This window comes from Astatotilapia calliptera, chromosome 19 (assembly GCF_964374335.1).
Source record: "Astatotilapia calliptera chromosome 19, fAstCal68.1, whole genome shotgun sequence".
Taxonomy (NCBI): domain Eukaryota; kingdom Metazoa; phylum Chordata; class Actinopteri; order Cichliformes; family Cichlidae; genus Astatotilapia; species Astatotilapia calliptera.
The window spans coordinates 21,981,123-22,007,272 of record NC_137440.1 but is presented as its reverse complement, the minus strand read 5'-3'; the positions used below and the strand labels follow the sequence as shown (position 1 = coordinate 22,007,272).

General features: G+C 40.5%; 2 protein-coding genes across 4 annotated transcripts in view; one reads left to right on the top strand and one right to left on the bottom strand.

The window, feature by feature from the left end:
* Positions 1-20,218, top strand: part of sptb (spectrin, beta, erythrocytic) — a 40,394-nt gene extending 20,176 nt beyond the window's left edge. The window contains exons 10-37 of the mRNA XM_026151320.2: positions 79-196; positions 713-871; positions 1,031-1,333; positions 1,413-1,563; positions 1,887-2,757; positions 2,924-3,061; positions 3,506-4,265; positions 4,505-4,707; positions 5,357-5,447; positions 5,826-5,972; positions 7,061-7,327; positions 7,752-7,976; positions 8,470-8,559; positions 9,021-9,311; positions 9,537-9,667; positions 9,897-10,101; positions 10,603-10,826; positions 11,125-11,275; positions 12,410-12,654; positions 13,483-13,621; positions 13,981-14,065; positions 14,445-14,641; positions 14,749-14,831; positions 15,205-15,268; positions 15,412-15,662; positions 16,311-16,484; positions 18,536-18,578; positions 19,071-20,218. Coding sequence (XP_026007105.1) covers positions 79-196; positions 713-871; positions 1,031-1,333; positions 1,413-1,563; positions 1,887-2,757; positions 2,924-3,061; positions 3,506-4,265; positions 4,505-4,707; positions 5,357-5,447; positions 5,826-5,972; positions 7,061-7,327; positions 7,752-7,976; positions 8,470-8,559; positions 9,021-9,311; positions 9,537-9,667; positions 9,897-10,101; positions 10,603-10,826; positions 11,125-11,275; positions 12,410-12,654; positions 13,483-13,621; positions 13,981-14,065; positions 14,445-14,641; positions 14,749-14,831; positions 15,205-15,268; positions 15,412-15,662; positions 16,311-16,484; positions 18,536-18,578; positions 19,071-19,262 — 5,998 coding nt within the window. The 3' untranslated portion in view covers positions 19,263-20,218. The remainder of the gene's footprint in view (positions 1-78; positions 197-712; positions 872-1,030; positions 1,334-1,412; positions 1,564-1,886; positions 2,758-2,923; positions 3,062-3,505; positions 4,266-4,504; positions 4,708-5,356; positions 5,448-5,825; positions 5,973-7,060; positions 7,328-7,751; positions 7,977-8,469; positions 8,560-9,020; positions 9,312-9,536; positions 9,668-9,896; positions 10,102-10,602; positions 10,827-11,124; positions 11,276-12,409; positions 12,655-13,482; positions 13,622-13,980; positions 14,066-14,444; positions 14,642-14,748; positions 14,832-15,204; positions 15,269-15,411; positions 15,663-16,310; positions 16,485-18,535; positions 18,579-19,070) is intronic.
* Positions 20,219-22,134: 1,916 nt separating this feature from the next.
* snap23.1 (synaptosome associated protein 23.1) overlaps positions 22,135-26,150 on the bottom strand; it is a 13,471-nt gene continuing 9,455 nt past the window's right edge. For all 3 annotated transcript variants that reach the window (XM_026152159.2, XM_026152158.2, XM_080294004.1), the window contains 3 exons: positions 24,882-25,055; positions 24,627-24,771; positions 22,135-24,250 (listed from right to left, as the gene is read on the bottom strand). In XM_026152159.2, coding sequence (XP_026007944.1) covers positions 24,188-24,250; positions 24,627-24,771; positions 24,882-25,055 — 382 coding nt within the window. In that variant the 3' untranslated portion in view covers positions 22,135-24,187. The remainder of the gene's footprint in view (positions 24,251-24,626; positions 24,772-24,881; positions 25,056-26,150) is intronic.

Genomic DNA, 26,150 nt, shown 5'->3' with positions numbered 1-26,150 from the left:
ACACTAAAACCACATTTTGAGTCTCTGATGTCCAATAGTACTTTTTGTGCAGTTACTTAATTTCTTGTTTTCTCTCAGGTTTCAAGAGAAAGGTAACCTCGAAGTGCTGCTCTTCACCATCCAGAGTCGAATGAGAGCCAACAACCAGAGAGTTTACACACCTAAAGAGGGAGCCCTGGTTGCAGATATCAATAGGGTGAGATGCCTGGATGCCATTTGGAGACAAATCAGAATGCAGAAGATCAACTGTAACAGGAAGATTATCTTTGTGGTTTGGGGTTGCTTGGGTGGACAGAGTTTATTAATTTAGCTAAGTTCATGCTCGAGGCAACAATTAAAACACAAATGAAATTAATTACCCCTGCAAGCCTGTTGTGTATTTTCCTAAATGACAACATAAAAGCCATTTTATTGAAGAAAATTAAAAAAGAACTTTGAGACAGAAGGGAAAGCACAGCTTGGTTTGAACTAAGTTGAAGATTTCTTAGGTGTATCAGTAGATATCTACCCTGTAGTGCCATTACACATAATACTTAAAGCGTACCAGCTCCAGGAGGGGTGCTCTGAACTTGAACTTCACTTTTAAACTCTTTGAAAATGAGGAAAGCTTTCTCATTTTCAGATCTTAAAGTATGAAATTGCTGTAGTTGTTTTGATGACCGACTAACGCAGATTGCAAATCCTCATGATGATTCCCATCATCTATGTGCAGGCTTGGGAGCGTCTGGAAAGGGCGGAGCATGAGCGGGAGCGTGTCTTGAGAGACGAGCTGATCAGACAGGAGAAGCTGGAACAGATGGCGAGAAGATTTGACAGGAAGGCTGCCATGAGGGAGACCTGGCTCGCGGAGAACCAAAGACTAGTGGCCCAGGTAAACCCACAGCAGCTGAACTAAAGCTGTTATGAAATGTTTTGTGGAGTGACATGGTGGATTTTTGTTCGGAAGTTTCAGTCTAAATCCAAAAGTCTTTAGTTCGTTTTAGTTAAAAAATTGTCCATAATTTGGCACCCTCCATTCTCTCCTCCTCAGGATAACTTCGGCTATGACCTGCCAGCGGTGGAAGCGGCTAAAAAGAAGCATGATGCTATTGAGACGGACATCGCTGCATACGAGGAGCGTGTTCAGGCCTTGGTGGACATCTCAAAGGAGTTGGATTCGGAGCGTTATCATGATGCCAAACGGATTGATGTGAGAAAAGACAACGTCCTGCGTCTTTGGGACTATTTGCAGGACCTACTGAAGGCTCGAAGGGGACGTTTGGATAAGAATCTGACCCTGCAGAGGATCTTCCAGGAGATGCTTTACATTATCAGCTGGATGGATGAGATGAAGGTAAGAGCAAAAGATTTTTAAAGGAAGAAAGTAAAAATTAAAAGTTTAAGTGAATTAAGTTGCTTCTTTTCCTCTGCAGGACCGTCTGCTTTCTCCTGACTTTGGGAAACACTTGTTGGAAGTGGAAGACCTGTTACAGAAACATGCTCTGTTGGAGAATGACATTGCTCTGCAGGCAGAGAGGGTACAGAATGCCAGTGCTGCTGCTCTGAAATTTGCCAATGGAGATAGTAAGTCCAAAACTATTTAAAAAGTAACATGAGAAAGTGTGCAGAAGGTATTTTTATGAAGTATTCATTTCAAATAATACCCAACCACTAATTTTCTCCTTCTTCTTCACCTTGATGATGCTTCTTCATCTTTACCTTCTTCTTCTTACTCTTCATCTCTGCATCATCTTCTTCTTATCCTCCTCAGATATACTTGACAATAAGATGGATTGGACACAGTACAATAAATATCAGTGGCATGCAATATGTGTTAGTACTTACAAGCTGAAATAGATGCACATAGACATAGATGACACTTATGTTGTCATTCGCTCTCTCCTTAGGCTATAAGCCATGTGATCCCCAGGTGATCAGGGACAGGGTGCAGCACCTGGACTTGTGCTACCAGGAACTTTGTGCTCTAGCTGCCCAGCGAAGAGCTCGCCTGGAGCAGTCTCGCCGCTTCTGGAACTTCCTGTGGGAGGTAACAGAGCTGGAGAGCTGGATCAGGGAGAAGGAGCAAATTTTTTCCTCCCTGGATTATGGCAAAGACCTGACGAGCGTGCTGATTCTCCAAAGCAAACACAGTGCTTTTGAAGATGAGCTCGGAGCCCGCCGTGCCCATCTTGAGCAGGTCCTAGCTGAGGGAGATAAAATGATTGAGGCCAAACACTTTGGCTCCCCGAAGATTCAAGAATGCAAAGATGACTTAAAGCAGCAGTGGCAGCAGCTGGAAGAGCTGGCTGCATTTAGGAAACAGAGCCTTCAGGACACGCAGACATTCTTCCAGTTTCAGGGAGATGCTGATGAACTCAAGGCTTGGCTGCTGGACGCTAAGAGGCAGATGAGCAGCGATGACGTCGGCCACGACGAGTACACCACTCAGCGGCTGCTGAAAAAGCACGGCAACTTGAAAAACGAAGCCATCAAGAATGGAGCCACTATTGATGCTCTGTCCAAACAGGCCAACGCACTACCAGAGGAGCTGCAAAACACCCCAGATATCCAGAGACGACTGAAAGACATCAAGGACCTTTACATGGAGCTCATGTCCCTGGCTGACCTGAGGCAGAAGAAGCTTGATGACACTATGGCTCTGTACACCATCTTCAGTGAGACAGATGCCTGTGAACTCTGGATGGGCCAGAAGGAGACGTGGTTGGTGGATTTAGAGGTGCCTGAGAAGCTGGAGGATTTGGAAGTAGTACAGAACAGGTGCACAGACAAATTATATTTTAAGCATTTAATCACTCCTGAATTAGATTTGCATGTCTGATTAAAACTGTGTATTTTTTGCAAATAGCATTACATCTACTAATCGTGTATTTTTATCCAGTAGATTGTGCAGATGTTGTTTTCACCAACCTTTTCTTGTTTTCAGATTGAGTATTTTAGCTCAAGAAATGGGAAATTTCCAGTCACGAGTAGATGATGTCAACAGAGCGGCAAAACAGCTCGAGGACAGCAGACACCCTCGCACCAAAGAAGTCAAGGAATGTCAGACGCGACTGAATAAGAGGTGCCGTTAACGAATTTCACAGTTATACCTGAGACAAATAACAAAAAAGATGCATATCTGAGATCAGACGAGGTCGGGCGTGCTCAGGGTGGTATGGCCGTAAGCTAAAAGATGCATATCTGAAGCATTTAATACTGTATAAGGTTTTGAAATTACTTTAATGCAAAGATGACATTCAACAAAATTTCCGAAAAGAAGTCTTTAATTTAGTACTTGAACACAGAGGCAATGTTAAATTCTTCACACTTCCAGTTACTTTTTTAGTTTATAACAAGCTCTGCACACCACTGCAAAAATGGGCATGCAGAAATTTGTCTACAGACAAATGAGCTTTCCTTATTTTAAGAAATCACACATCCATAACTAAACATTATCAAAGATACTTTAATAACAACAGTGACCCACGGAGTATTAACCTCTGTTATATAAAATATTGTTTCCTAGATGGGAGGCTTTCAAGGCGATGGTAGAGGAGAAGAAAAAGAAAGTAGATTCTGCTCTTAGTCTGCACAACTACGGCCTGGAGTGTGACGAGACAGAGGCCTGGATCAGAGACAAGACACGGGTGATTGAGTCCACGCAGGACTTGGGCAATGACCTGGCAGCTGTTATGACCATCCAGCGGAAACTTTTCGGTATAGAGAGAGATTTAGCCGCCATCGACGACAAGCTCAATTTCTTGCGGAAAGAAGCTGACCAGTTGGCCCAGGACCACCCGGAGAATGCAGCAGACATTTTGGCCCGCAGAGGAAAGCTGGACGCTGCCTGGGACATGCTCAAAAACACCCTGAAAGACAGAGAGGACTCTTTGGGTGAGGTCAGCAAGTTGCAGACCTTCCTTCAAGACATGGATGACTTCCAGTCCTGGCTTTTCAAGACCCAGAAAGCTGTTGCATCAGAGGAGATGCCCGCCACGCTGCCAGAGGCTGAGGAGCAGCTGAGCCTTCACGATGCTGTGCGTGAAGACATAAACAACCACGAAGAGGACTTTCACCGTGTGAGGGACACTGGCGCTCAGGTTACCCAGGGTCAGGAGGACGATCCTCAATACCAACAGCTCGACCAGAGGCTAAAGGGCATGGACCGTGGTTGGTATGAACTCCAGAAAATGTGGGACAGCCGCAAGAACTTTTTGGACCAGGCTTTGGGCTTCCAGCAGTTTTTGAGAGATGGCAAAGCAGTAGAGGCGATCCTCAACAACCAGGTAATGCATAAATAATATGGCTTGTCTTAATGTTGTGTTTAAGTGGAACAGTCATCAGTTACCACATGGGATGAGTTGCTAATGAAGGGTTAGTGATCCTACAAGTATTTAAAAGTTTGTGATATGAAAGAATGGGACACGGTCAGTTCAAACGCCCAGTGCTGACACACGGCCTTTCTTAAGGTCGTGCATTTTTCTGGTTATTTTTTCCCAATACAATTATTTCGGATTTATTGCAGGAGTACACTCTAGCCCACATAGACAAACCTGACACGTTGGCCGGGGCAGAGAAGGCTTTGAAGAAGCATGAAGACTTTGTGAGCACCATGGAGGCCAACGAGGACAAAATTGACGGAGCGCTGCAGGGCGGACAGCGACTGGTGGACAACAATAACCTGTACTCTGGGAAAGTTCAGGAGAAAATGGGCTCGATCCAGCAAAGGTCAGTCAGCATGGTTTTTGGTCAGCATTCATTCAAGTGAAGTGTTGACAGAAGGGCAGCGCATTGGAGAAATACGGTTTTGATATAATAGTATTTGAGCTTCACGTGATTTCAGCAATTCTAGAAGGGATCAAGGAGTTGATGATGATTTAAAAATCCTAATCTGTAGAGTAATTAGTGACTATGAATGTTAAATGAATGTAGTTCAGTCTGAAAAGTCATACAAGTACAGAAAAGCAATGGATACTTAAGCAAAAATCTAATGTGAAATTCAGGATTTTAGCAGGATTATAATGTGAAGGATTTTCCTATTTTCAAAATATAACCACAGGTACTGATCTAATCTGTTCAGATCAGCAATTAAAAGACATCAACAAGACGGTGTATAGAGGGCATGGGAGCGACTCCCATTAACTCCCATAATTCAGCTTGGTAGATGGGCACCTGCAGTAATGGATATTGATCGTTAAGTCAGAGGTATTCTTCACAGTGTAGCAGAGAAGCCGTTTTTTTTGGTGGAGGAGGAGCTCATGTAGATACGTGAGTTACATCTTGTTTGAAGTGTGTCACAGAGGGATTTCTTAGAGAAAAAAAATACTGTATGTTTAATGCATTTTCTTGTTTTTTTTTGTGTGTTTTTTTACTTCAGGCATGACAAGAATAAACGAAGAGCTGAGGAGGTGTCTGAGAAGCTCAGAGATAACCGTGACCTGCAGCACTTCCTGCAAAACACACAAGATGTAAGTTCACTGTCAGTTTACAGTTTATTTGGCCATTGGGAAACATCAATTAGCACATTAATTATTAGCTTAATTATTCCTTCACTTGCACTTGACATCACAGTGTTTTCCTCTTTTTATCTCGTGATTATTTGAGTTAATTTGCCAAGCACATCCTGCTGTGCTTATTCTAACGCTGTGCTTTTGCCTGTCCTAATGTTTAGAATTGAGGTCCCATTTTACTAATTGGTAAATGCTGTGTTTTGTAAAGATAATGAAGTAAATCCTGCTTGTGTAAAGTTGCTTCTGCATAAACGTCAATAGTTAATGTTTAGATGACTTTCCAGAGTATAGTGGGCATTTTTGCATGGATCTTAGATGTTCTTACTCTTGCTTCAGTTGACAGTATGGATCAATGAAAAGATGCTGACAGCGCAAGACACATCATACGATGAGGCCAGGAACCTGCACACCAAGTGGCAGAAACATCAAGCCTTCATGGCCGAGCTGGCCTCCAACAAGGACTGGCTCAACAAAGTAGATCAGGTCAGTAAAAGTTAAACGCTACTCATTACTGAACTATTATGATTTCCGCTTAAGAGCTGCTCAATCTCTTTATAATTGCATTTTACAACAACTAATTAAGGCTCCCTTTAGTCAGTGAATGTCATGGCTATTCCAATAAATAAGTAATGTAAGTGGTAAGATGCCTATCACAGATTAGAAATTAGGTTTTATTTATTTAGCATCACATATTACTTATATTACATGTACAGTTTTAGAAGATGAGGATGACTGACTGCTGCTCAAATCACAATGGACTGAACCCCCACATTTCCCCTGTGGGTGGTGGGCCCACAGGAGGGTGAACCCAGGTACATAATTTGGACTAAGCTTGGCTAGGCGCCATGGGTTAAGGGACAGTCACCAGAAGCTCACTACTACCCTGAGCATGTGTCCAGAATGACCTCTCTGAATGGCTCTTCATCTGCCACCTGAACCAGGACAAATTTGCCATTGGAGATACTACCACGGTCAGATCGGCCCCAACAACATAGCTCCTAGGGCCTACAACCCCCCTCCACCACGATAAGGTGGTGATTCACACAGAGGAAATGAATCAAAATGCCTCCTAAGTGAGGTGTTTTTGGCATGTCCTACTGAGTGTATAGCCAGGACATGCTGAAGATATTATCCAGTGGATGGATGGATTTTGCATATAGTATATAGGGTCGGTTCACTGAAAATAGCAACAAAAATCACTTTGTGATTGCAAAATTTAAACATTCAGAAATGTTATCTGTCACAAGCTAATTGAATATGTTCAGTGAAGCGCAGGGTGATGTGCTATTAGGAGCTAGTGTGCAACAAATAACTTTAATTGGAATAAAAAGGATGTAAGTTAAAGCAAAGGAAAAGAAGTATGAAGGATAAAAGAAGGACACTCAGAGTGTGCAGATTTCACTCTCTTTGAATGTCAACATATAAAAATCTGAAATGTACACAGGTACTAATATACTCATGTACTAAGTGTTCCACTTGCTTTAGATAATTTATGTATCTTATTTAAAAAAAAAAGTCATACAGTGTTTTTCCTTCACAGAAACATTCGTCTTTGTTTTTTGCAAGTACAGGAAGGTCAGGAGCTGATGGAGTTCAAACCAGAGTTTGAGCCAATTGTGACGGAGGAGCTGGCCAAACTTCATGAGCTGTGGGACAAATTGGAGTCCACCACCCAGGAGAAGGCACGGCTGCTATTCGATGCCAACCGCTCTGAGCTTTTCGACCAGAGCCTGGCTGACATGAAGAAGTGGCTGGGTGAGCTACAACAGCAGTTACAGAGTGGAGAGGAGGATGTTAAAGACCTGACTAAAGCCAACATCCTGCTCAAAAACCATCAGGTTTGTCTCTTAATGCACCATGCTCTGCACACTTTAGATTTGTATGCTGCCTTTTCTTTGCAGTTCCTCTTCACACGAGCACCCCACTAAACAGAATTAAATAACTGGGAATGAAGGCTTTATAGCTTTAGGATTTATTTTGTGTGATCATCTTTGTGTTTACTATTTGCATCTAAACACAACAAACTCCAAAAAGCTTTGCATTTGTCTGAAAGAAAAACTGGAACACAAGCTACACTAAATACTAAATTGTAAACATAAGCGCGATCTGTACTATGAATTTATATTAGAAAATTTACATGAATTAAAAACTGTGTCTGAGCTCAGTTTCATACATAAATGGCATGACTAACTTTTACCGTCTGCTACATCCTGATTAGTAGCTTGAAAGGTTATTCATCTTCATGTTTTTTTCCTATGCCAGATGATGGAGAACCAGGTCCGTGACCAAGCTCGGGAGCTGGAGGAACTCCAGGAGGCTGTCAGGAAGCACGGCGGAGGCAGGGAGGACCAGCCGGAACTGGAGGCTGAGCAGCAGGCCCTGCAGAGAGACTTCCAGCAGCTCCTCACCCCACTGGCCCAGCGCAAGGGCAAGCTTGAAGCCGCCAAAGCTGTCCATCAGTTCTACAGAGACTTGGCTGATGAGCTCGTAAGCATGGATCCATTTTCACAGCAAAGTGTTCAAAGTCACTACTCTGACAAAATGACCGATAGCAGAAGTTGAGAATAAAAGCCGTTAAGTGCTAGAGTTACATTTGTGTTCGCACAAAGCTGAAACCTTATCATAACGTAAACTTTAAGGTTTATTTCTTTGCTAAAATTTGCAAACCTAAAGTATGAACTAGCAAAACTACTAGCTCTCACAGTGAAACTTCCTCTTAAGGTGAATTTGTGTAAAGAACAGTTTAATCCCTCATGGGTTGCACTGCCTTAATCCACTCTAGTCAGCTGAAGAGAGCTTAAAAAAGGATTTTGACTGTTTAAGACATTTGGTCAAGGGTTAAACATTCAATAGAAGTCACTTGGTCATGGATGTTTTTTAAACAAATACATCATAGATTTATAAATCTCTTCACAAATTTCAGCTGCGTTCTGTCCTCTTATCATAACCTACTTTTCCTTTATTTTTTTCTCTCTCTCAGCTCTGGATTGAGGAGAGGATGCCCCTGGCAATGTCACAAGAACATGGCCACAATCTTCAAACTGTGCAAATGCTGTTGAAGAAGAACCAGGTAGAGATTTATAGCTGCATAATAACTTGTGGTTAGCTAAAAAATTGTAACACTGATTCATTTCATTGATTAATTTACTTTCTTAATTAGTCTATAAATCACAGCTTCCATAACATGTCAGAAAATAGGGAAAATGCCCCAAAGCAAGATGGTAAAATTAGTCATGTTATACTACCAGTGGTCAAAGATAAAAGAAAAGCAACAAGTACTCTCAGCAACTTGAAAATTATCTCAATAGTTGTAATCATTTCCATAGATCTCGGCATAATTAAGTAAGTAACTAATTGTTTCAGCTCCATCTGCTTTGTTTTTACAGTATACTTGGTGCATAATATGTAATAAATTAATTTTCAGATGAATATTTCTGAATATATGTTTGTCGGCTGCACAATATATCAAGTCTTTGTTTCTGTATATCAAAAAGCCCTGTTGAGGTCCACAATCTCCTTTTTGTCCCTCAGACTTTGCAGAAGGAGATCGAAGGCCACCAGCCCCGTGTAGATGAAGTACTAGAGCGAGGAAGGAGAATGGCCATCGCCGCCAGCGCAGAGGGCAAACCAGAGGCAGAACGTATCACGGACCAGCTGAAGGAACTAGAGGAGGCATGGGCCCGGCTGCAGGATGAGATGGTGAAGCGCCGAGAGCGGCTGAATGGCTCCAACTTGGCCCAGCAGTACTACAATGACGCTGATGAGGCTGAAGCCTGGATAGGGGAGCAGGAGCTCTACATGATCGCTGATGAGAAAGCCAAGGTGAGGCTAAGAGGAAGACCACAGATATATACAAATCTGATCTAATGATCTAAATTAAAACAAGCCATATTATGCTAAAAAAGACAAGCAGTTCTGCATCCATTAACATAATTACATGGTTTGAGTTTCCTTTAATTAAGGTGGCATACTTTTTATAAGTGGCAGCCTGCACTGAGAGTTCATCTGGAGTACTATAACATACTCTTCTTTTCCTTCTCTCTCTAGGATGAACAAAGCGCCATGCTGATGCTGAAACGCCAGGTGATCCTTAAGCAGGCGGTAGATGATTATGCTGACTCCATTCAGAAGCTGGCTGACCGTGCCCAAAAGATGTTTGGAGAGGAGCACCCTGATGGGTTTGTACACACTGAAGAAAATCATTTGAACTCTTAGTCAGGATGCTAATTCACTCATGTTGTCCCAGTCAGTTGTGGTTTAGTGTGATAAGAATGACAACCATGCAAAATTGGTATTTTAATCATATGCCTCATCTAGAGTAAACCTAAATTCAATCTCTGTGAGCTATTTTTTCTAATTTCCCTAGATCTCATTTTCTTCTGCTCTCTCCCTTTACCTTTTGTGCAGTGAAGAGATCATCAGGCGACAGAGCCAGGTAGATAAGCAGTATGCGGGCCTGAAGGAGTTGGCAGAGGACCGCAGGAAGAAACTGGACCTCACATTCAATCACTTCCTACTGAGCCGAGAGGTGGAGGACCTGGAGCAGTGGATCTCAGAGAGGGACGTGGTGGCATCCTCCCAGGAGATGGGCCAGGACCTGGATCACGTCACGGTATTTTATATACAAAGAATTATAGCACATAGAGGGAGAGAAACTGGGAGACAGGCTGGCCACAAAATGGGAAAGATTTTCATCCAAGTGACACAGATGGACGTTTTTACACTCACTGGGATAGATTAGTGCAGCGCACTTCCATGTGGTCTTCCCCAACTTTTCTGCTTAAGTGCTAACCTTTTTTTAACCTATTTCAGTCCAAACATAAGGACGTGTTCACAGCGATTTAAAACGTCTTTCACTTGCCTTGTGTGAAATGGTTTGAGAATTTCTATTTAAATCTGAAGATCAAGTTAAAGATTGAATTTATTAAGCTGTGCAATATATTTGATCATGCTGGGGTTTTTTTTGCCACAGCTTCAAAGTTTTTGTTCATTCTTACTTCTTACTGACTTCATTTTCAGTGATTTTAGGTGAAGTGAAGTCAATCACTTAATCACATATAAATTCTGTGTTGTTTGGGATTTTTTTTAAAACAAAACAATCTTTTTCCTTCAGCTTCTGAGGGATAAATTCAGAGACTTTGCGCGGGAGACGGGAATGCTGGGTCAGGAGCGAGTGGACATGGTCAACCAGACGATAGACGAGCTGATCGAAGGCGGGCACAGTGAGGCGGCAACCTTGGCGGAGTGGAAGGACGGCATCAATGAGAGCTGGGCTGATCTGCTGGAGCTCATCGACACTCGCGCCCAGCTCCTGACAGCATCTTATGAACTGCTCAAGTAAGAAAAACAGTATTGACAAACCGCTCCACAGGCTGAAAGATGTCCAGTAATCTGAATGGACATAAACAGAAGCTTTTGTGTCTAATCCTGTAATGTCACATGCCCAAATAAGTGAATATAGATTGATTTAGGCAGTATTAAACTGTGGCATGACTAAAGGCATCAAAACAGAAAACATATGCATGCGATAACAGCGTCACAAAGAATTAAACCTAACGTGATGACTACATCTGATATTTAAGTAGGATGATAAACACAGAGCTGAAGAGATAGACATCGATCTGTTTTCTTTAAGGTACTTTGATGATGGAAAGGAGTTGGTGGCTCAGATCCACGACAAGCAGAAAGAGCTGCCTGAAGATGTGGGTGAGGACTTCAGCAAAGCAGAGTCTTTCCACAGAATGCACGCCGCGTTTGAGAGAGACATCACCACTCTAGGCAAACAGGTAATACACACAAAGGGGCCTTTTACTCAGTGGGAACGCACTAGGCAGTGGCCAGAAGGTAACTTTGATGATTCATATCTAGAGGGGGGAAGAGAGTGCTGTAATGTTTGGGTAACTGCGAGGAGTTTTCTCAAAAGGTGAGAATCAATGAAAAAGCTGTGCAAATAGTAATTCTTAAATTTGCCATCCCTGCCCACAACTTATTGCAAAGAAGGAGACTATAACAATTAAAGGTCTAGGAATAAAAATATTTATGCACGTTAGACCGATCTATGTAACGTGAAAGGTGTCTCAGAACTACGGCCTCATTCAGCAGTATCCCTTTTGACGCCATTGAAATCTTTTGCACCTTTGCATAATTTGGGTTTGAAGACAGCTAAGGGGCTCCCAGCATTCATAAACATCATTCATGTAATGTCCTTAAATTGACGTGCTGTGATTTTAAAAGGTTTCATGCTGGCTGCAGGACATCAGCAACTGCTCTTTTATAAACAAGACAGTGAGGAGATAAAAGAAACATTATTTTATTTTATAAGGAAAGCCTTTCTGTTTTAGTTTGGCCTCTATTTGGTTCAGTAGCACTAACTTTGGAAACAGTATCCAAAGTTACAAAAACTGGTAAATACAGTGGAGGATTTGGCTTAAAAAGGTCTGTACTCCCCCCCCGGGAGTTGGTGGAGGATAAAAACAGAGCTAAAAGCAGTGGATATTTTGCCTGGATTCTCCAGATTTCCAAACACAACTTCAAATGAATGCAAATGCTGCTGCGCGTCTGTCAGATGTGTAAATAGGCATCTGTTTGCTAACCCGTTAACACCACACTGTAGCAACTAATGTCACAGCCTCTCAAAATTCAATAAAAACTGCTTATAATACTGACCACGTTAAAAGTCACAGCATTACCCTCAACGTACTGTGCAAATATTCATATATAAAAAAATTTTAATTTCAGAGAAGAAGCAATGTAAAAATAAGTGTTCCCTAGTCATTCAACCTCCTAGTTTTACATAAATAAAATAATAATAAATTAAAAAGAAATGCAAAGAATATTTTTCTCTGACATGATTCTCTTCACATCAGGGAAACAAAAACCCCTAAAGCCATGTTTTGACTTGTCCCTCTCCTTCACTCCAGGTTCAGCAGTTCCAGGAAACCGCTTCAAGGCTTCATGCCCAGTACGCAGGGGAAAAGGCAGATGATATTCAGACTACAGAGAGGGAGGTGGTGGAAGCCTGGAAGGGTCTGCTGGATGCCAGCGACGGACGCAGGGCGGAGCTGGTGGACACAGCAGAGAAGTTCCGCTTCTTTACCATGGTGCGAGACCTGATGGCCTGGATGGAGAGCATCATCCAGCAGATAGAGACCCAGGAGAAGCCCAGGTGATCAAATATGTCAGATGAGGACCGTCTGGCCTTCGGTTAGCTGTGCTGGATCTTTCAGTTCCTCTCACACTCGACTTGATATCCAATCCCGGAGCCTGTCTCCGGATATTTCGGAGGAGATGATATCTCCCCCCGACCTGGCGTCCTGGCCCCCCCTTGCCGTAGCATGTTTGTTGTAGAAGAAGAAAATAAAGTATACAAGAGATAAAATCTGATTGTGGTAGCTGAAGACCAAAAACTGTGCCAATATTTGTTTTTAGGAGGTGGAGGGAAAGAAGTGGAGCTTTTTTTCCTGGGGTTTATCTCTGCACATGTATTTCCTTTTTAGTTAAAAGAACAGAACAACTTCAACTAAGTAATAACATATCTATTTAGTTAATGATTATGAAGTATGTCTTTCACTTAATATATTTGTAAAACAATTTCTGCTACTATTTACATTTGCATTTTACATTTACTTTGTTTACTCATTTGCTCCAAATGGATTTGTTTGTGTTGCACATTAATTCGCTTCTAGATGAATCATCTTAATGAGGAATATTCAGATATGCGGCAAGATATATTTTATTGTCTGATTTTAGAAGAAAAGCTTTAATTTTTCATAAATGGCACTTTGTTCACAAGAGATAATAGCTCTGTCCTATTTATGTGACACAATTCATCTTCCTAAAGATATTCAGCATGACTATAATATTCTAGAATAGAGAACACTGGAAGTCTGCCAGAGCCGACTGCAACAATGCAGTTCCAGTTGTTACCAACAGAGGTAGGTAAACTTCATGCATTACCTGTTATCACTTAACATCCATCATTTCTCTGCTTTAGGGACGTCTCATCCGTTGAGCTCCTGCAGAAGTACCACCAGGGGATCCGCTCGGAGATTGAAGCCAGGGGAGCCAAATTCACTGACTGCGTCGACCTCGGCAAAGCCCTGCTGACACGCAAGCACCGAGACTCTGCTGAGGTGAGCCTTCAACAGCAAAGACAGCTCCTTTTCATCCTCAGCTGGGCTTCAAATTGCTGCTTTCATTAGATTTAATTACTTTTCTGGGAGTGATTGTTCTTGTCTGGCTCAATGGAACCAATTGGCTTGCCGTGAAATAAAAAATTCCACTCATCTTACATTCATCAGGGAGACTATAGAGCAAACACTAATTAGAAATGGAAAAGCTAAAAGAATTTAAATGAGCAATTGACCCCGGCCTGAATTTAATATTTGGTTAATTACTCCACAATACTAATTCTTAGAGGATAATGGGCAGTCTTGGGGCTGAGTTGTTTAATAATACTGATATGTAACTGAGACCATACTACTTGTGTCAGATCAAAGAGAAACTGGTGCAGCTGATGGAAAAAAGAAAGGAGATGATGTTCAAGTGGGATGACAGATGGGACTGGCTCCGGCTCTGTGAGTAATATTACACTTATCTTATACTTCAACCCAGAAAATATACCCTAACCCTTTACATACATTATCTCTTTGAAAAAACAAAAAATCTTTACTTATATCCCAAAGGCCATATGGTTAAAATATGTGAAAGCTCATGCATATAAATCCCAGCTCAGAAAGTAGCTCCCAGGCTTTTGTTCATCAGAAGCCTCCATTAACAACAAGGATACAAAAATAGTTGCTTACTTCCAACAATGCCCCAATTTGTCACATAATGCACCCCCCAGTCATAACATTCACCTTACAAGTGAGGGATCGCCGCATAATATGAACACATCTAAAAGAAAGACTTTTATATCTTAAACTTCTCATGATGACGTGGCTTCATTGCGTCTAGTGCTGGAGGTCTGTCAGTTTGCGCGAGACGCTTCTGTGGCGGAGGCGTGGCTGATCGCTCAAGAGCCCTACGTGACCAGCAAAGACCTGGGTCAAAACGTGGACGAGGTTGAGAAGCTCCTCAAGAGGCACGAGGCCTTCGAGAAATCCACCGCCACCTGGGAGGAACGCTTTTCCGCACTGGAACGCCTCACTACGGTATGCAAAAATCTTACACGTGATTTACAGTAATTTGATTACTTCACGTGTTTCATTTACCCTGTAGCTAGCCAGGTTACTGATCCTTGTTCGCCACTGTGTTGCAGTTGGAGTTGTTGGAGCTGCGAAAACAGCAGCAGGAGGTGGAGCAGTTCATTAAAGATGGGCAACGCTCAGATAAAGAAAGCAGGTAAACATACAACACACTGGCTTTCATGTTCGTACTCTATATGCATGAGGGCATAGTATTAATTGGTAGCAGTGTCATCAAAGTGTAAGTCTGGTGATAAAGGCAGTGTAATTTTAAGTCAATCCTTCTGTTGTTAAGCCCCAGAGAGAAATACAAAAAACTGCAGTGAGCATCTGTTAAAGGAAATTAGTCTGTTAAAAATGAAAGTATTTATATTAATACCCTAAATTGTGCAGAGCAAAAAAGTATTAGCAGCCAAATGCAATGTTTTGCAGACTTTCAATGAGTCGCATTTGATCTCTCTTTCTTTCACATACACACTTCCACACCTGCTGTTCTTAAAAGGCCTCTCATGCTGCCCTGTTTCCTTTAGGAGAGAAGACACGGGCTTTGTGGAAGAATCTTCACAGCTCTATACTGCTGAGGAACAGACTCTGGTTAGTACTGCACTCAATCAGCACAAGCTTTCTGTATTTATAATGTTGTCAACTCTGTTTCAGCATACTGACTCAGCTCTCATCTCTTCTCCAAGGAGACAAGTTCACTTTCTCATGAACTCATTTATTTATTTTTGCTTTAGTCTGGTGAAGCGGAGCCTAGTTCGGGTCTGCAGGAGGGGATGGCCGGTGACTCGACGGTGCCCTTAGAGTCAGAAATGAGAGAGAGTGCCTCCCTGGAGCTGGAGCCCTCTGTCTCGGTGGTGACCCCAAAGGAACCAGAGAAAGCAGCCACCATGCCCTCGGACCCCCTCAGAGGCCAGCCTGTGCTGCAGGAGGGCATGTTGAGCCGCAAACATGATGTAGAGGGCTCAGGAAAAAAAGCTTCAAATAGGTAGATAACAAATGGACCACAGCACTGTGTTTGTCTCTAATATGGCCTTTGACTATTCCAGGCATTGTTTCCTTTCTTTATGTTGGGAAAATCTATGAGCCTATTATTACTTGCTTATGTTTGTTCATCTGTCACGGTGAACATCGAGACTTTTCCTTATTTTACTGACCACAGTGCTTTCGAAATCACACCACACCTAAAAAGCGTTAAAAAAACCGACCATTCAGCACAATTTGTGTTCCTTGTGATGGATTAAAACCAACTCGAGTAAGTTTGAAACTTGTTAAAACAGCAAAGGGAGATCTATACTTTAACTCAAAGTATGGATCAGTTCTGCTTTAAATCAATTTTTCAATAGACAAGCCGCCAAAAGTAGCCCTACAATAAAAGTGCTTTTTGTCAGGGATCTTGCAGGGCTTCATTACAAGAAAATATTATTACTCCTATTTAAAGATAGAACAACCCACTGTTTTGCAATAAGTGCTTATTTAAAATGAATGTTCACAAAATAAAGTCTCGATGGATTGGTGAGGTAGCTGCTCTTTAATGGGGATTAAATGAAATTCATTTCGTGTTCTTGCCAGAAATTAACCTGAAATGATGTTAAAGTCCTTCTTTTTCCTGCTCCTGCCTCTTCTTCGCTGTCAGGTCATGGAACAACTTGTACTGTGTGCTAAAGCCCGGTCAGCTCTCAGTCTATAAGGATGCCAAAAGCTTTGGCCACGGAACGACGTATCATGGCGAGGATCCCCTGCCCCTCACCAACGCCAACTGGGAGATCCTCACCAACTACAAGAAAAAGAAGCATGTCGCCAAACTACGGTAAGAATTACATCATAGGTTTACCTGAGTCATGTTATTCGGAAAGGTAAATATACGATATAAGACCTTATTAAATTGACTTATTAAGAGCAACAAGAAAAGGTGGTTTGTACTTGTATTCTCCAGGGTTCTTTATTTTGAGAAGCAAAAGGTGCTATAAAAATTCATCCGACTGAATTTTCATTACATTTACTGGAAGTTAGTAGAGACATCGGGAATACACCCCTCAGCCCCCGGTCCTATTTACAGCTGAGAAATAGCCCTTTGTCACCAAAACCTCTTCAGCTTAGTAACCATTATTCAAATGGGGAGTTATTCAAACAGATTTAGAGATACGGAAAAGTGGATTTTTTTCCTTTACCTTTGGACAGAGGTAAGCTGTTTCTAAACTCACCGCTTTCTGACTGCAGTGTTATATTTAACAGTGTTATATGGATGTTGGTATTACCATTTAACATTTGCAAAGGGAGCAAAAGAAAAAAAAACATTTCCCAAAGCTCCCTTTAAACTGATAAGAGATAGAAGCTAAATGCAAACTCACATTCCTCACGCATACAAGTCTTAATCAATACACGTTGAATTTAGTTGAATAGATTAAATTCTCTGCTCAGAATGGATTGTACCACTGAAGGTTTACTTTAGCAAGTTTTTACCTTGGTGTGGTTCTCTGGTTTTTAAAAATCAACCACAGCCTCTTGATTTTTCATGAAGGAAAAAACAGGCAGCCAAGACAGATTTATATGCAAATTACAAATGAATATAAGCACTGCTCAGCTCTTTGATAAAATGGTCTTAGATCCTAACTGGTTAGATATTAATTGTCATAAGGAATTGTCAGAGTTTGTTAAATTCTGACTTTTAAAGTTTTGGTATCACTCAACAGCCATGGGTTGTCCTAAGCAGCTGACTGAAGTTCTGAAACTAAAGACTGCTGGTGTCTACAAAGCAGCTAATATATCAATGTGCTTTCAGCTTGCAATTTACAAAACCCAAAGAGCCATTAAAAAAGAAAATCATAGTTAAGGCAAACTGTGGAAGACATTAAAAAGTATGGGAGACCAAGAAAACTTCCAGAAAAAAACAAACAAAACTACAAATCTGCTTCACACTACAGCATTGATGCACAAACATGGTTCACATAGAAGAGTCCTCAGAGGGATAAACTAGGCAGATCAATTTAAGATTGAGTCCTATTTGAATCAAAGAAGCCTGAAAAAAAGCACCTTGGCAACTGTAAAACATGGGATTTAATATATTCTGCTTTAGGGTGGTGTGGTAGTCGTTGGCAGGAAACACTGCACTGATATTAACAAATTCTGAATACGAATGTTTTTGTCTCAGGGCGTCAAATACTGCTGCTCTCTGTATACACACGAGGTGGCCTTCAGCACTGATGCCTTGGGGACATATGGGCCCCTTTACAACATTAATCTCTGGCATTGTTAGATGTTGAGAAATAATAGTCTAGTATTGAAGAGCATGTGTTATAAGGATCAAGAGGTGGCTTTGGAGTTTGACATCCATGAGGCAGCAGTTGATTTAATCCACTGTTTTATTTTTGCTTCTGGGTTAGGTTAGCAACTAAAAAGTAATTGCTAAGGTTTGGTAAAAGATCATGGTGTGAATTAAAATATCCCCCCTCGCATCAACTCTAGAGCTAGAAAACATCAAGGTCACCCAGTGTGACCTTTACAAGCATCCATAAATAATTATTTATCATTACTGGCTAAACCAGGTGCAAGTTGGACAACTGGTGCATAATCTTAATTTTGCCAGCGCCTTTGACAAAATGGCAATATCTGACACCATGGTTCATTGCACCATATGTGCAATAAAGAGCATGCATTTGCTTTAATAACATGACTTCCACTCAAACATCTAGTGGTTGTTAAGAAATACTCAGACAGGCAAAACTTGGCACGCAGTAAAAGAGTTTTTCACTTATTTGCCAATTTCAGGGAAATGTCTGGATGTTAACATGATTTCATTCTGGCGATTTTAATGTAAAACATAAGTGCTTCTAATATTTATATAATTTTAACCTTTTACAGGCTTGGAGATGGCAGCGAATTTTTGTTCCAGTGTAAAGACGAGGTGAGTTGAATTACATCGGACTTTCTCCTGGACTTGAATTATTCTGGTCAAAAGGCATCTTATATAATGGCTGACCCTATGTAAAGCAGTAATCACAGGTTGCAATGCTACAGATAGCAGTTACGCATTTGCATTTAATTTTCCGAACTGTTTCCGTTTAGCATTGCTGTCCATGTCTAAGTAATTTGGCAAGGTTGTAGAATGTGACATAAATAAGGTTATTCGTGTTTCTTTCTGAATCACTATCAGCTAGTGAGAAATTTACCCTACGGGAATCATTAAGCCTCACAGAATAAGAATGCTGACAGTGAGTTTGTCTTTATCTACATTACCCCAGTTTAACCTCACCAGCATTTCAAGTTTCATTGTTAAAAGCGTGGCCACCTCTGCTTGTTTATGCTAATAGACTGGGAGACCAAAACACTCACTGCCCCTCTGGAGGTGGACTTGCCTTTCTAAGCTGCTGCGATGTGTGCGTGTGTTTAATTTCAGGAAGAGCTCCAGCGTTGGAGCCAGGCCATGGAAAAGGCCGTTCAGCCCCTGGCAGCAGAGGAGGCATCGGGGCCCTCGGGGGCCAAAGCCCAGAGCCTGCCCCCTCCCTCCTCCTCAGCTGCACTCCCTGAGCCCAGCTCTGCCAAGAAAGACAAGGAGAAGAAGTTTAGCCGCTTTGCCAAGAAGAAGTGAAAGAGACAGGAAGGCCATCAGGAGGAGGGGGTTGTCTAGGCAACCTGGGAAGAGAAAGTATTATGTGTACAATCAATCAAAGTATGCTTTTTGTCACTAGATTTTCTATATTATTTTGTGAGAATTACCATAAATATTGTAGTTAAAGTCATCACTCTTTTGCCTGTATTTAAGCCAGTGTATGTCTACAATGGTCCACCGTTTTTGTTTGTTCTTTTTAGGAAAAGCCAAATTCAAAGCATTAAATTAAAGCACAGGAATGCTCCTCTTCACACACAACCAAAGAATGTTTGTAAAACTTTTCATTTTGATAATTTAGCTGAAGTTTTTTTGTCTTTTTTTTTTGTTTCACTAAGGCATGCTTTGATATAGCCATGTATAACATGAAGGCCTGTAATGAAGATGACTCAAGAGTACTGAAAAGTACTTTTAATAACCTGCCTTATCAAATGGTTGTGAACTGTAATACTGTGCTGTTTGAATTTGGAGCACTAAATGCTACGTAAAGAACCAGAGTTTAATAATCCTTTTTTTTTTCTTTTTTTTTTTTAAAGAGCTTTGTAAATGGCATGTAAGATTTGGGGATGAGAAAACCTCAGCATAGTGCTGTACAGTATATACACACACACTCTCCAAGTATATCTGCAGTTATGCAAACTAAATGCTCTATGCACTGTGAATGATTGACTTGATTTGAAATTGCTTACCAACATTGCACGAGCGGTCATGTGACACCACAATGTGTCAGTTTTGAATAAGGACCCATTCAGGTTTATTCTCAATTGAACTGTGGCAGTCTGTCAGCTTGAAATATATTTAACACTTGTGTAAACTTAAATTTCAGAGCTATCCATCAACATATACCGTATATACATATATATATGCAGATGCATGAAGTATGCTATACATTAGTTTGATATGGTGCTATTGTCATATTCTTAAAACTTCAAACAAGACCAACTTGACCTACCTTGTTTGTCTTCAAATTTGGCTTGTAGGGACACACGTAAAAAGTGTTGGAATATCTGAGGGGTGCTTCATAAAGGTGGCTCAGAAAAGCAGTAGTTATTCAGGTTTACATGCATCAAGAATCAATAGCATTTACAGTCACAGATCATCTTAATTACCCTTTTAAAATGCACAAAAAAAAAGCAGAAATAAGCACAAACACTGCCATGTACAAAAGACAGCTTTTGTTATGGAGTTGTAGGTCAGTGATGAGCTCAGACTCACAAAATAGGGATCAAATCTGCAACACTGAACTGTTCATTTGCAGGGCTTTACCTGTAATTATGACTTCACGGCTTCCCATGAGAGTAGTTTTTCTTTGTGCAGTTCAAGCTAAAACTTCAAGTGCAGTTCAAGTTTTGTTGTAACGAAATATAAAAAGCAAATGTTTTTTTTTTTTAAATCAGAACTTCTCCATCTTTGAATTTTACTACTTGGTTTGTGAAAACATGATACTGGATAAATGCCTTCAGGTTTGTACTTTTTAATTACAGAAACATGCTGACCCAAATAAGGCTAAATAAAAATATGGGTCAAGAAGACAAAAAAGCACAAGCCAAGTATTTAATCTGACAAATGGGTCACGATCAAAGACAAAGTACAGGGGGTAAATGACTACACAGAGGTGCAAAACAACTATGAAAATAAGACCATGCAGCAGCACAACATGATGGGAGGTTAGGGGCTTTTTACATGTACTGCATTTGCCCCAGAACCCCCATTATGTGTTCATGCCCATGTACGCCTCTCTTGATTTATTAAAAAAAAAAAGCAGCACCTTCAACCAGCAGTCCTTGCTTTATGAAACACCCCTCTAGTCTTGCAAGTTGGACTTTATTCATTACACAAATAGAAATGCTAAAAGACGACAAAATGTTAGCATCAGGATGAACTAGAATTTAAACCAGGTGCTGTTATTCACGAAAGCAGTTTACAAGAGCCTGCATCATTATTTGAAGTTTTATAGAACTAGCCAAAGTCTAGAAAAGCAAAGGGTTGCATGAGCCTTTCCTGCTTTTCCACACCACACAACAGGACCAGGCATGCTCCCCAACCAAGGATCGTACAGTAGCCGTACGGAGCTGAAGGAATGTGTTTTTAATATGAATGTAAGGAGTGGAAATAAGTTCATATGGGAATTTCCAACAATAAAGCCATTACAGAAATCAGTATTTCAATTAAAAGTATGTACAGTACATGGATCTGCATTTATACTTTGATGCCAGGATGGGGACTGTCAGTCTCACTGCCGTTTTGCCTTGTCCCCGAATTATGATCCAACTCAAGTGACCTCACTGAAGCGATGGAAGTCAAATCTAGGAGGATAAATGTTCAGCTCAAGTGTTTTCTAGTAAACATGGTAGCATCTCTGTCTACAGATTAAAGCAATTGTTAAAGCCATGATCTTCTTGTGGCTGTATGAACACAAACTACAGAAGCTTTTGTGCGCCGTGTGCCAGCAGAACATCGTGACCATGCTACTCAAATTTTTTAGCACCTCAAAATGTTTTGAGACTTTCATCCCACAGATTCACTATGCTTTCTGTTGGTCAATATATCTACAGATTGACACTTCGACTTTGTCACCTTCATCCACAGTTATTCCTTCACACCTTCCCTACCTGCCTTTTCAGTTTAGTGGTTTTTAAAAATTGCATTTTGTACTTTCCAGGTATGTAAAATATCCAAAAATGTTGACCCTACAAAAAAACAAAAAAACAAAAAAAAAAAAACCAAAACATTTTGAAATAAAGTTAAATTAAAATTATGATAATATACAAGCTTGTTTTTGTTTTTTTTAAACAAATGCAGTCTTTAATTATTGTCACTACATCAAAAAAAAAAAAAAAAAAAGTGCATTCAATTGAATTTCAGAAGAGATTTATTGAGTATAAACAATTCAACAGTGGCAAGCGTGAAACAGAAGGCATTTTCACTTTGAGCAGTCATCCGCTCACCGAGCTAATTTCAGATAAGATGAGCTCCATATGAACATATTTAAAATACACAAAACTGTTGTATTTACATTCCAGTGGCTGTGGGTGAAACAATGAATAAACAGCTTCCAGACAGCAAGGCAGCTTTAGAATAGACTAATTAGATCCGAGCTCATACGTAACAGGCTGAGGATGATCACTTATAGCAATACAAAGCCCTGAAAACAGTTCATTTCAATCCTTACAAACTGAGTAGGTATATGCCTGCAGCACAGCATGCAAATTAGCATTTTTCTTCAAAACAAATAAGAAGATTCATACGAGAGATACTTTGGGCACATTGTATCCCTTTATCAATGGCCAATTTTCCTCAGCGAGCCTTAATACAACCCACCAGGACTTATTGTGCCTGTGTTTACCCCTTTAACAACTTTCACTTACATGTATACTTTTTGCATTTTTGCTGCCAGCGACGATTTCTCAGCCTGGCTACAGCTTCGACAACACAAATTTAAATTCTCCTTTCAATCGTCAGATGATATTGTACCATAGCTGTGCTGTAAAAACTATTTACACATGTAAGAGGAGCATTTTACGATGCAGCGGCTGTTACAACACAACCGTACATCGTGTATAAGATTGATTGGGTTCCTACAGATTTCACCACTTTTTATTATAGGTTATTGTTTTTAAAATGCCAAGATTTTAGTAACCAACTGGCCTGAACCTAGCACATAAAGAGACCTCACAACAGGTTAAACAATGCTCATCTGTGGTTCAGAACTGAACAGTTCCACAATTATCAAATTGCCCTGCACAGGTTGTTATGTCTCCTCTTGTAAGCTACTAATCTCCATTAACCATTAAGAGGAAACAAAGTTAAGAAATTAGATTAATTGCCTCTAGTCATCCTGTTAAACAGTATTTACATCAACACTGTGATCAAAGTGAAGAAACGGTGAACATAGAAGAGAGCAGTTCACCTACTGTTACATATCCCAAGTTCAGTGTTATTGTGAAGTAAACTAATTGCTTCAGGGCAGGTAATGATAAACAGACCTCATGATCCTTGCAGACCTTCCTTCTCATAAGAAGAACGAGTGATTGCTATACAATGTTTCTAACCACAGGTCATCTCTTTGTAGCAAGTAATTACAATGACCTTAACTCCCCATCTATCAGAAATTTTAAGTAGTAACAACATCAAAATTCTTTCATTCAGGTACAACATTAGATTTTTATTTTTATTTTTATTTTTTTAAATAGCCCTTTTATATGAACAGGCATAAATGGCATGGGAACAAAGTGTTAAAGAGAACTTTATTCGCAAGTCATTTCTGCTTCATGAGTAATTAAATAAGCAAATAATATCAAAGCATTACACATGATACAATAAACCTAATTACACAATGATAAGGAGTATGTATAAGGATTTGAGTAAGATTCATTTCAGACCAGAGTTGATGTTTCCTTTTAAACTACATGAGGCTTTATGGAGACAACAGCTCATCAGTTTTGATGAGTTAACGGTCACATCAACAAAACAGCTCATTCTTGACTTAGATGAGAAACAAAAAACAAAACAACAAAACGGAAAGCAGCAAATGTGCCACTTCCCTCCCTGTGAAGGTTACATGCATGTAGTTTGGTATCAAACAGCAGTGATAGGCAGTCAGCCACTTACTGAAGTATCTCACACTGTTTCTCACGGTCCAGCATGACTAGGCATGTGTGTAAAAGGGTGTGAATAGTGGTGGACAGTCCAAGAAGTTGTCTTCACTCTACGTACAACTTAGTGCGATAAGGGCAGGCACACTACTGGCAAAACTTCTTCATGAGAGAATTTCTTTTTACTTGCAAAGTATGTTTGCAGATGCGCACAAATATACAGTGTGTGTGTGTGTGTGTGTGTGTGTGTGTGTGTGTGTGTGGCGAGAGAGGCTCAAGGTTGATGAAACTAGCAGAAGCGGGATTTCTCATCTATTTGATGAGCTTGTTGGCCCTCTGGTTTGCTTCATCAATGCGCAGCTTGTTCATGTCCGCCTAAAGACACAGACAGGTGGAAAGGGGCAGTTATACAGCTGTTTTTCCTTCCCCAAGTAGCAATTTATTATCAGTTGTAAATTTTTATGAGTAAGTTTCCATTCTCTTCCTCTGTAAGAACATATGCATGTTTGTGAATGTTTTTACAAAAATCTGATATACATGAGGGGGTAACAGCCCATCATATGAAGCAATGAGTCGACGCAGACATGAGCATCAACTACATACAATTCAAATTATTTAGGGGGGAGTGTAGAAAACAAACAAACAAATAAAAAAAAACAGCAACTAAGTGTTTTATGGATCAGTAAAGTAAATTTACTTGGACCCCTTTTCACATTTACTAGAGGTTCATGTGATTTTAAGCCGTTTTTACCTTGTCGTTGATGCGGTCAATCTGTTTGTTCTGCTTGTCTATCTCACTTCCCATGTCCACAGCAAGGCTTTTCAAGTTGCCAATGATGCTGCCGACCGCCTCCAAATTCTCCTCCATTTCATCTTCACGTGCATCATTGGTTATTCTGTTATACATATGCAAAGTATACATATGTTCTGTTAAATTGACTGCAATAGTTTTGGCAACACCAAAAAGTTCAAGACTTTTAGCAATATAAAATAACCAGGACAGTACCTCTGGATGTATGGGCCTGATGGTCCCGCAGCATTAACCTGGGCAGCCTGGCCATTGCGGACGCCTGAAGGCTGCTTTGAGACCACTTTTGAGCCATCTGCATCATTTTCACCTTCAGTTCCTCCAGTACCCCAGGTACGCTTATACCGTGAGTCATTCTCGATTGATGACACTCTGGAGCGAAAAAACAAAAAAAAAAAACAGCGTGTCAGGATGCATGAACAAATGCAGAAGTACTTAAATTCAGTCACTGCAACAATTACATATGTTCAGTAATAGCCATGAAACTCAAAGGATTCCCTACCTTATATCTTGATAATCAAAGAATCTTCTTCTCCAAAGTGAAAGCATTTTGGGAAGATTTTTTTTGCATGTTAAAACCATCATAGGATCTCAATGTGCACACAAAGTGACACTCCAAAATCATCGCTGCATGGAGGATTTTAAGTGCATTTAGCCCAGATGAGTATGCGGCTCACATTAAGAAGTTGGCTGGAACACCATCACATTTCCTATCTGTCCATTAATGACTGGAAATGCTCACAAATTTAATCAGCAATCTTCTCACCACGAAATGTACATTTGCCAAGCAGAGAGTTTTTTTTCTCCTTATGTCAACACACACAGACATTGTGAGCCACATTTGGGCCACAGCAGCCAATCAAGTATTCGTGAGAAATGTTCCTGACTGACCACTGATATTGTGGAGATCTTTAAGCAAATAATATTCAATATTTTAAGAGTTGTAAGCAAGAGGGTCACAAAGCTAAAACATACATTTTCTGAGGGTCTTGTTAATTTTCCTTGAAAATGTGAATGAATAAAGCCCCATGTTCACAACTTAGCCGTTTAAAGTTCACATTACATACATTTACGCTCTAGACAGGACTGTCCAGAGCGTAAACGTAAATGTTTAGTATCCTTTAAAGGATTAATACTTAGAATACTCTATAGATTCTCGGGAGAAATGCTGCTTGGGAGATAAGTGCTGCCCTCTCATTCTAAAAAAAACAACCTGCATTGCTTTGAATTTTTAAAAATTCAACCAAATATTCTGCAACCAAGTCCAGCTTTTGTATTAAGGAGCAAAACTGAAAGGTTTTATGTCAATGCAAACAGTAGCAAAGTAATTCAATTGTCACTTAACATGCATAGAAGAAATTAGTGCAATTTTTACTTTTGTACAACACCAAAATAAAAATAACAGGTTGTACTGTAAAATGCAGTTTTCTCAGCTTTACACAGACTGCTTGTGTGTTTGCTTTGTAT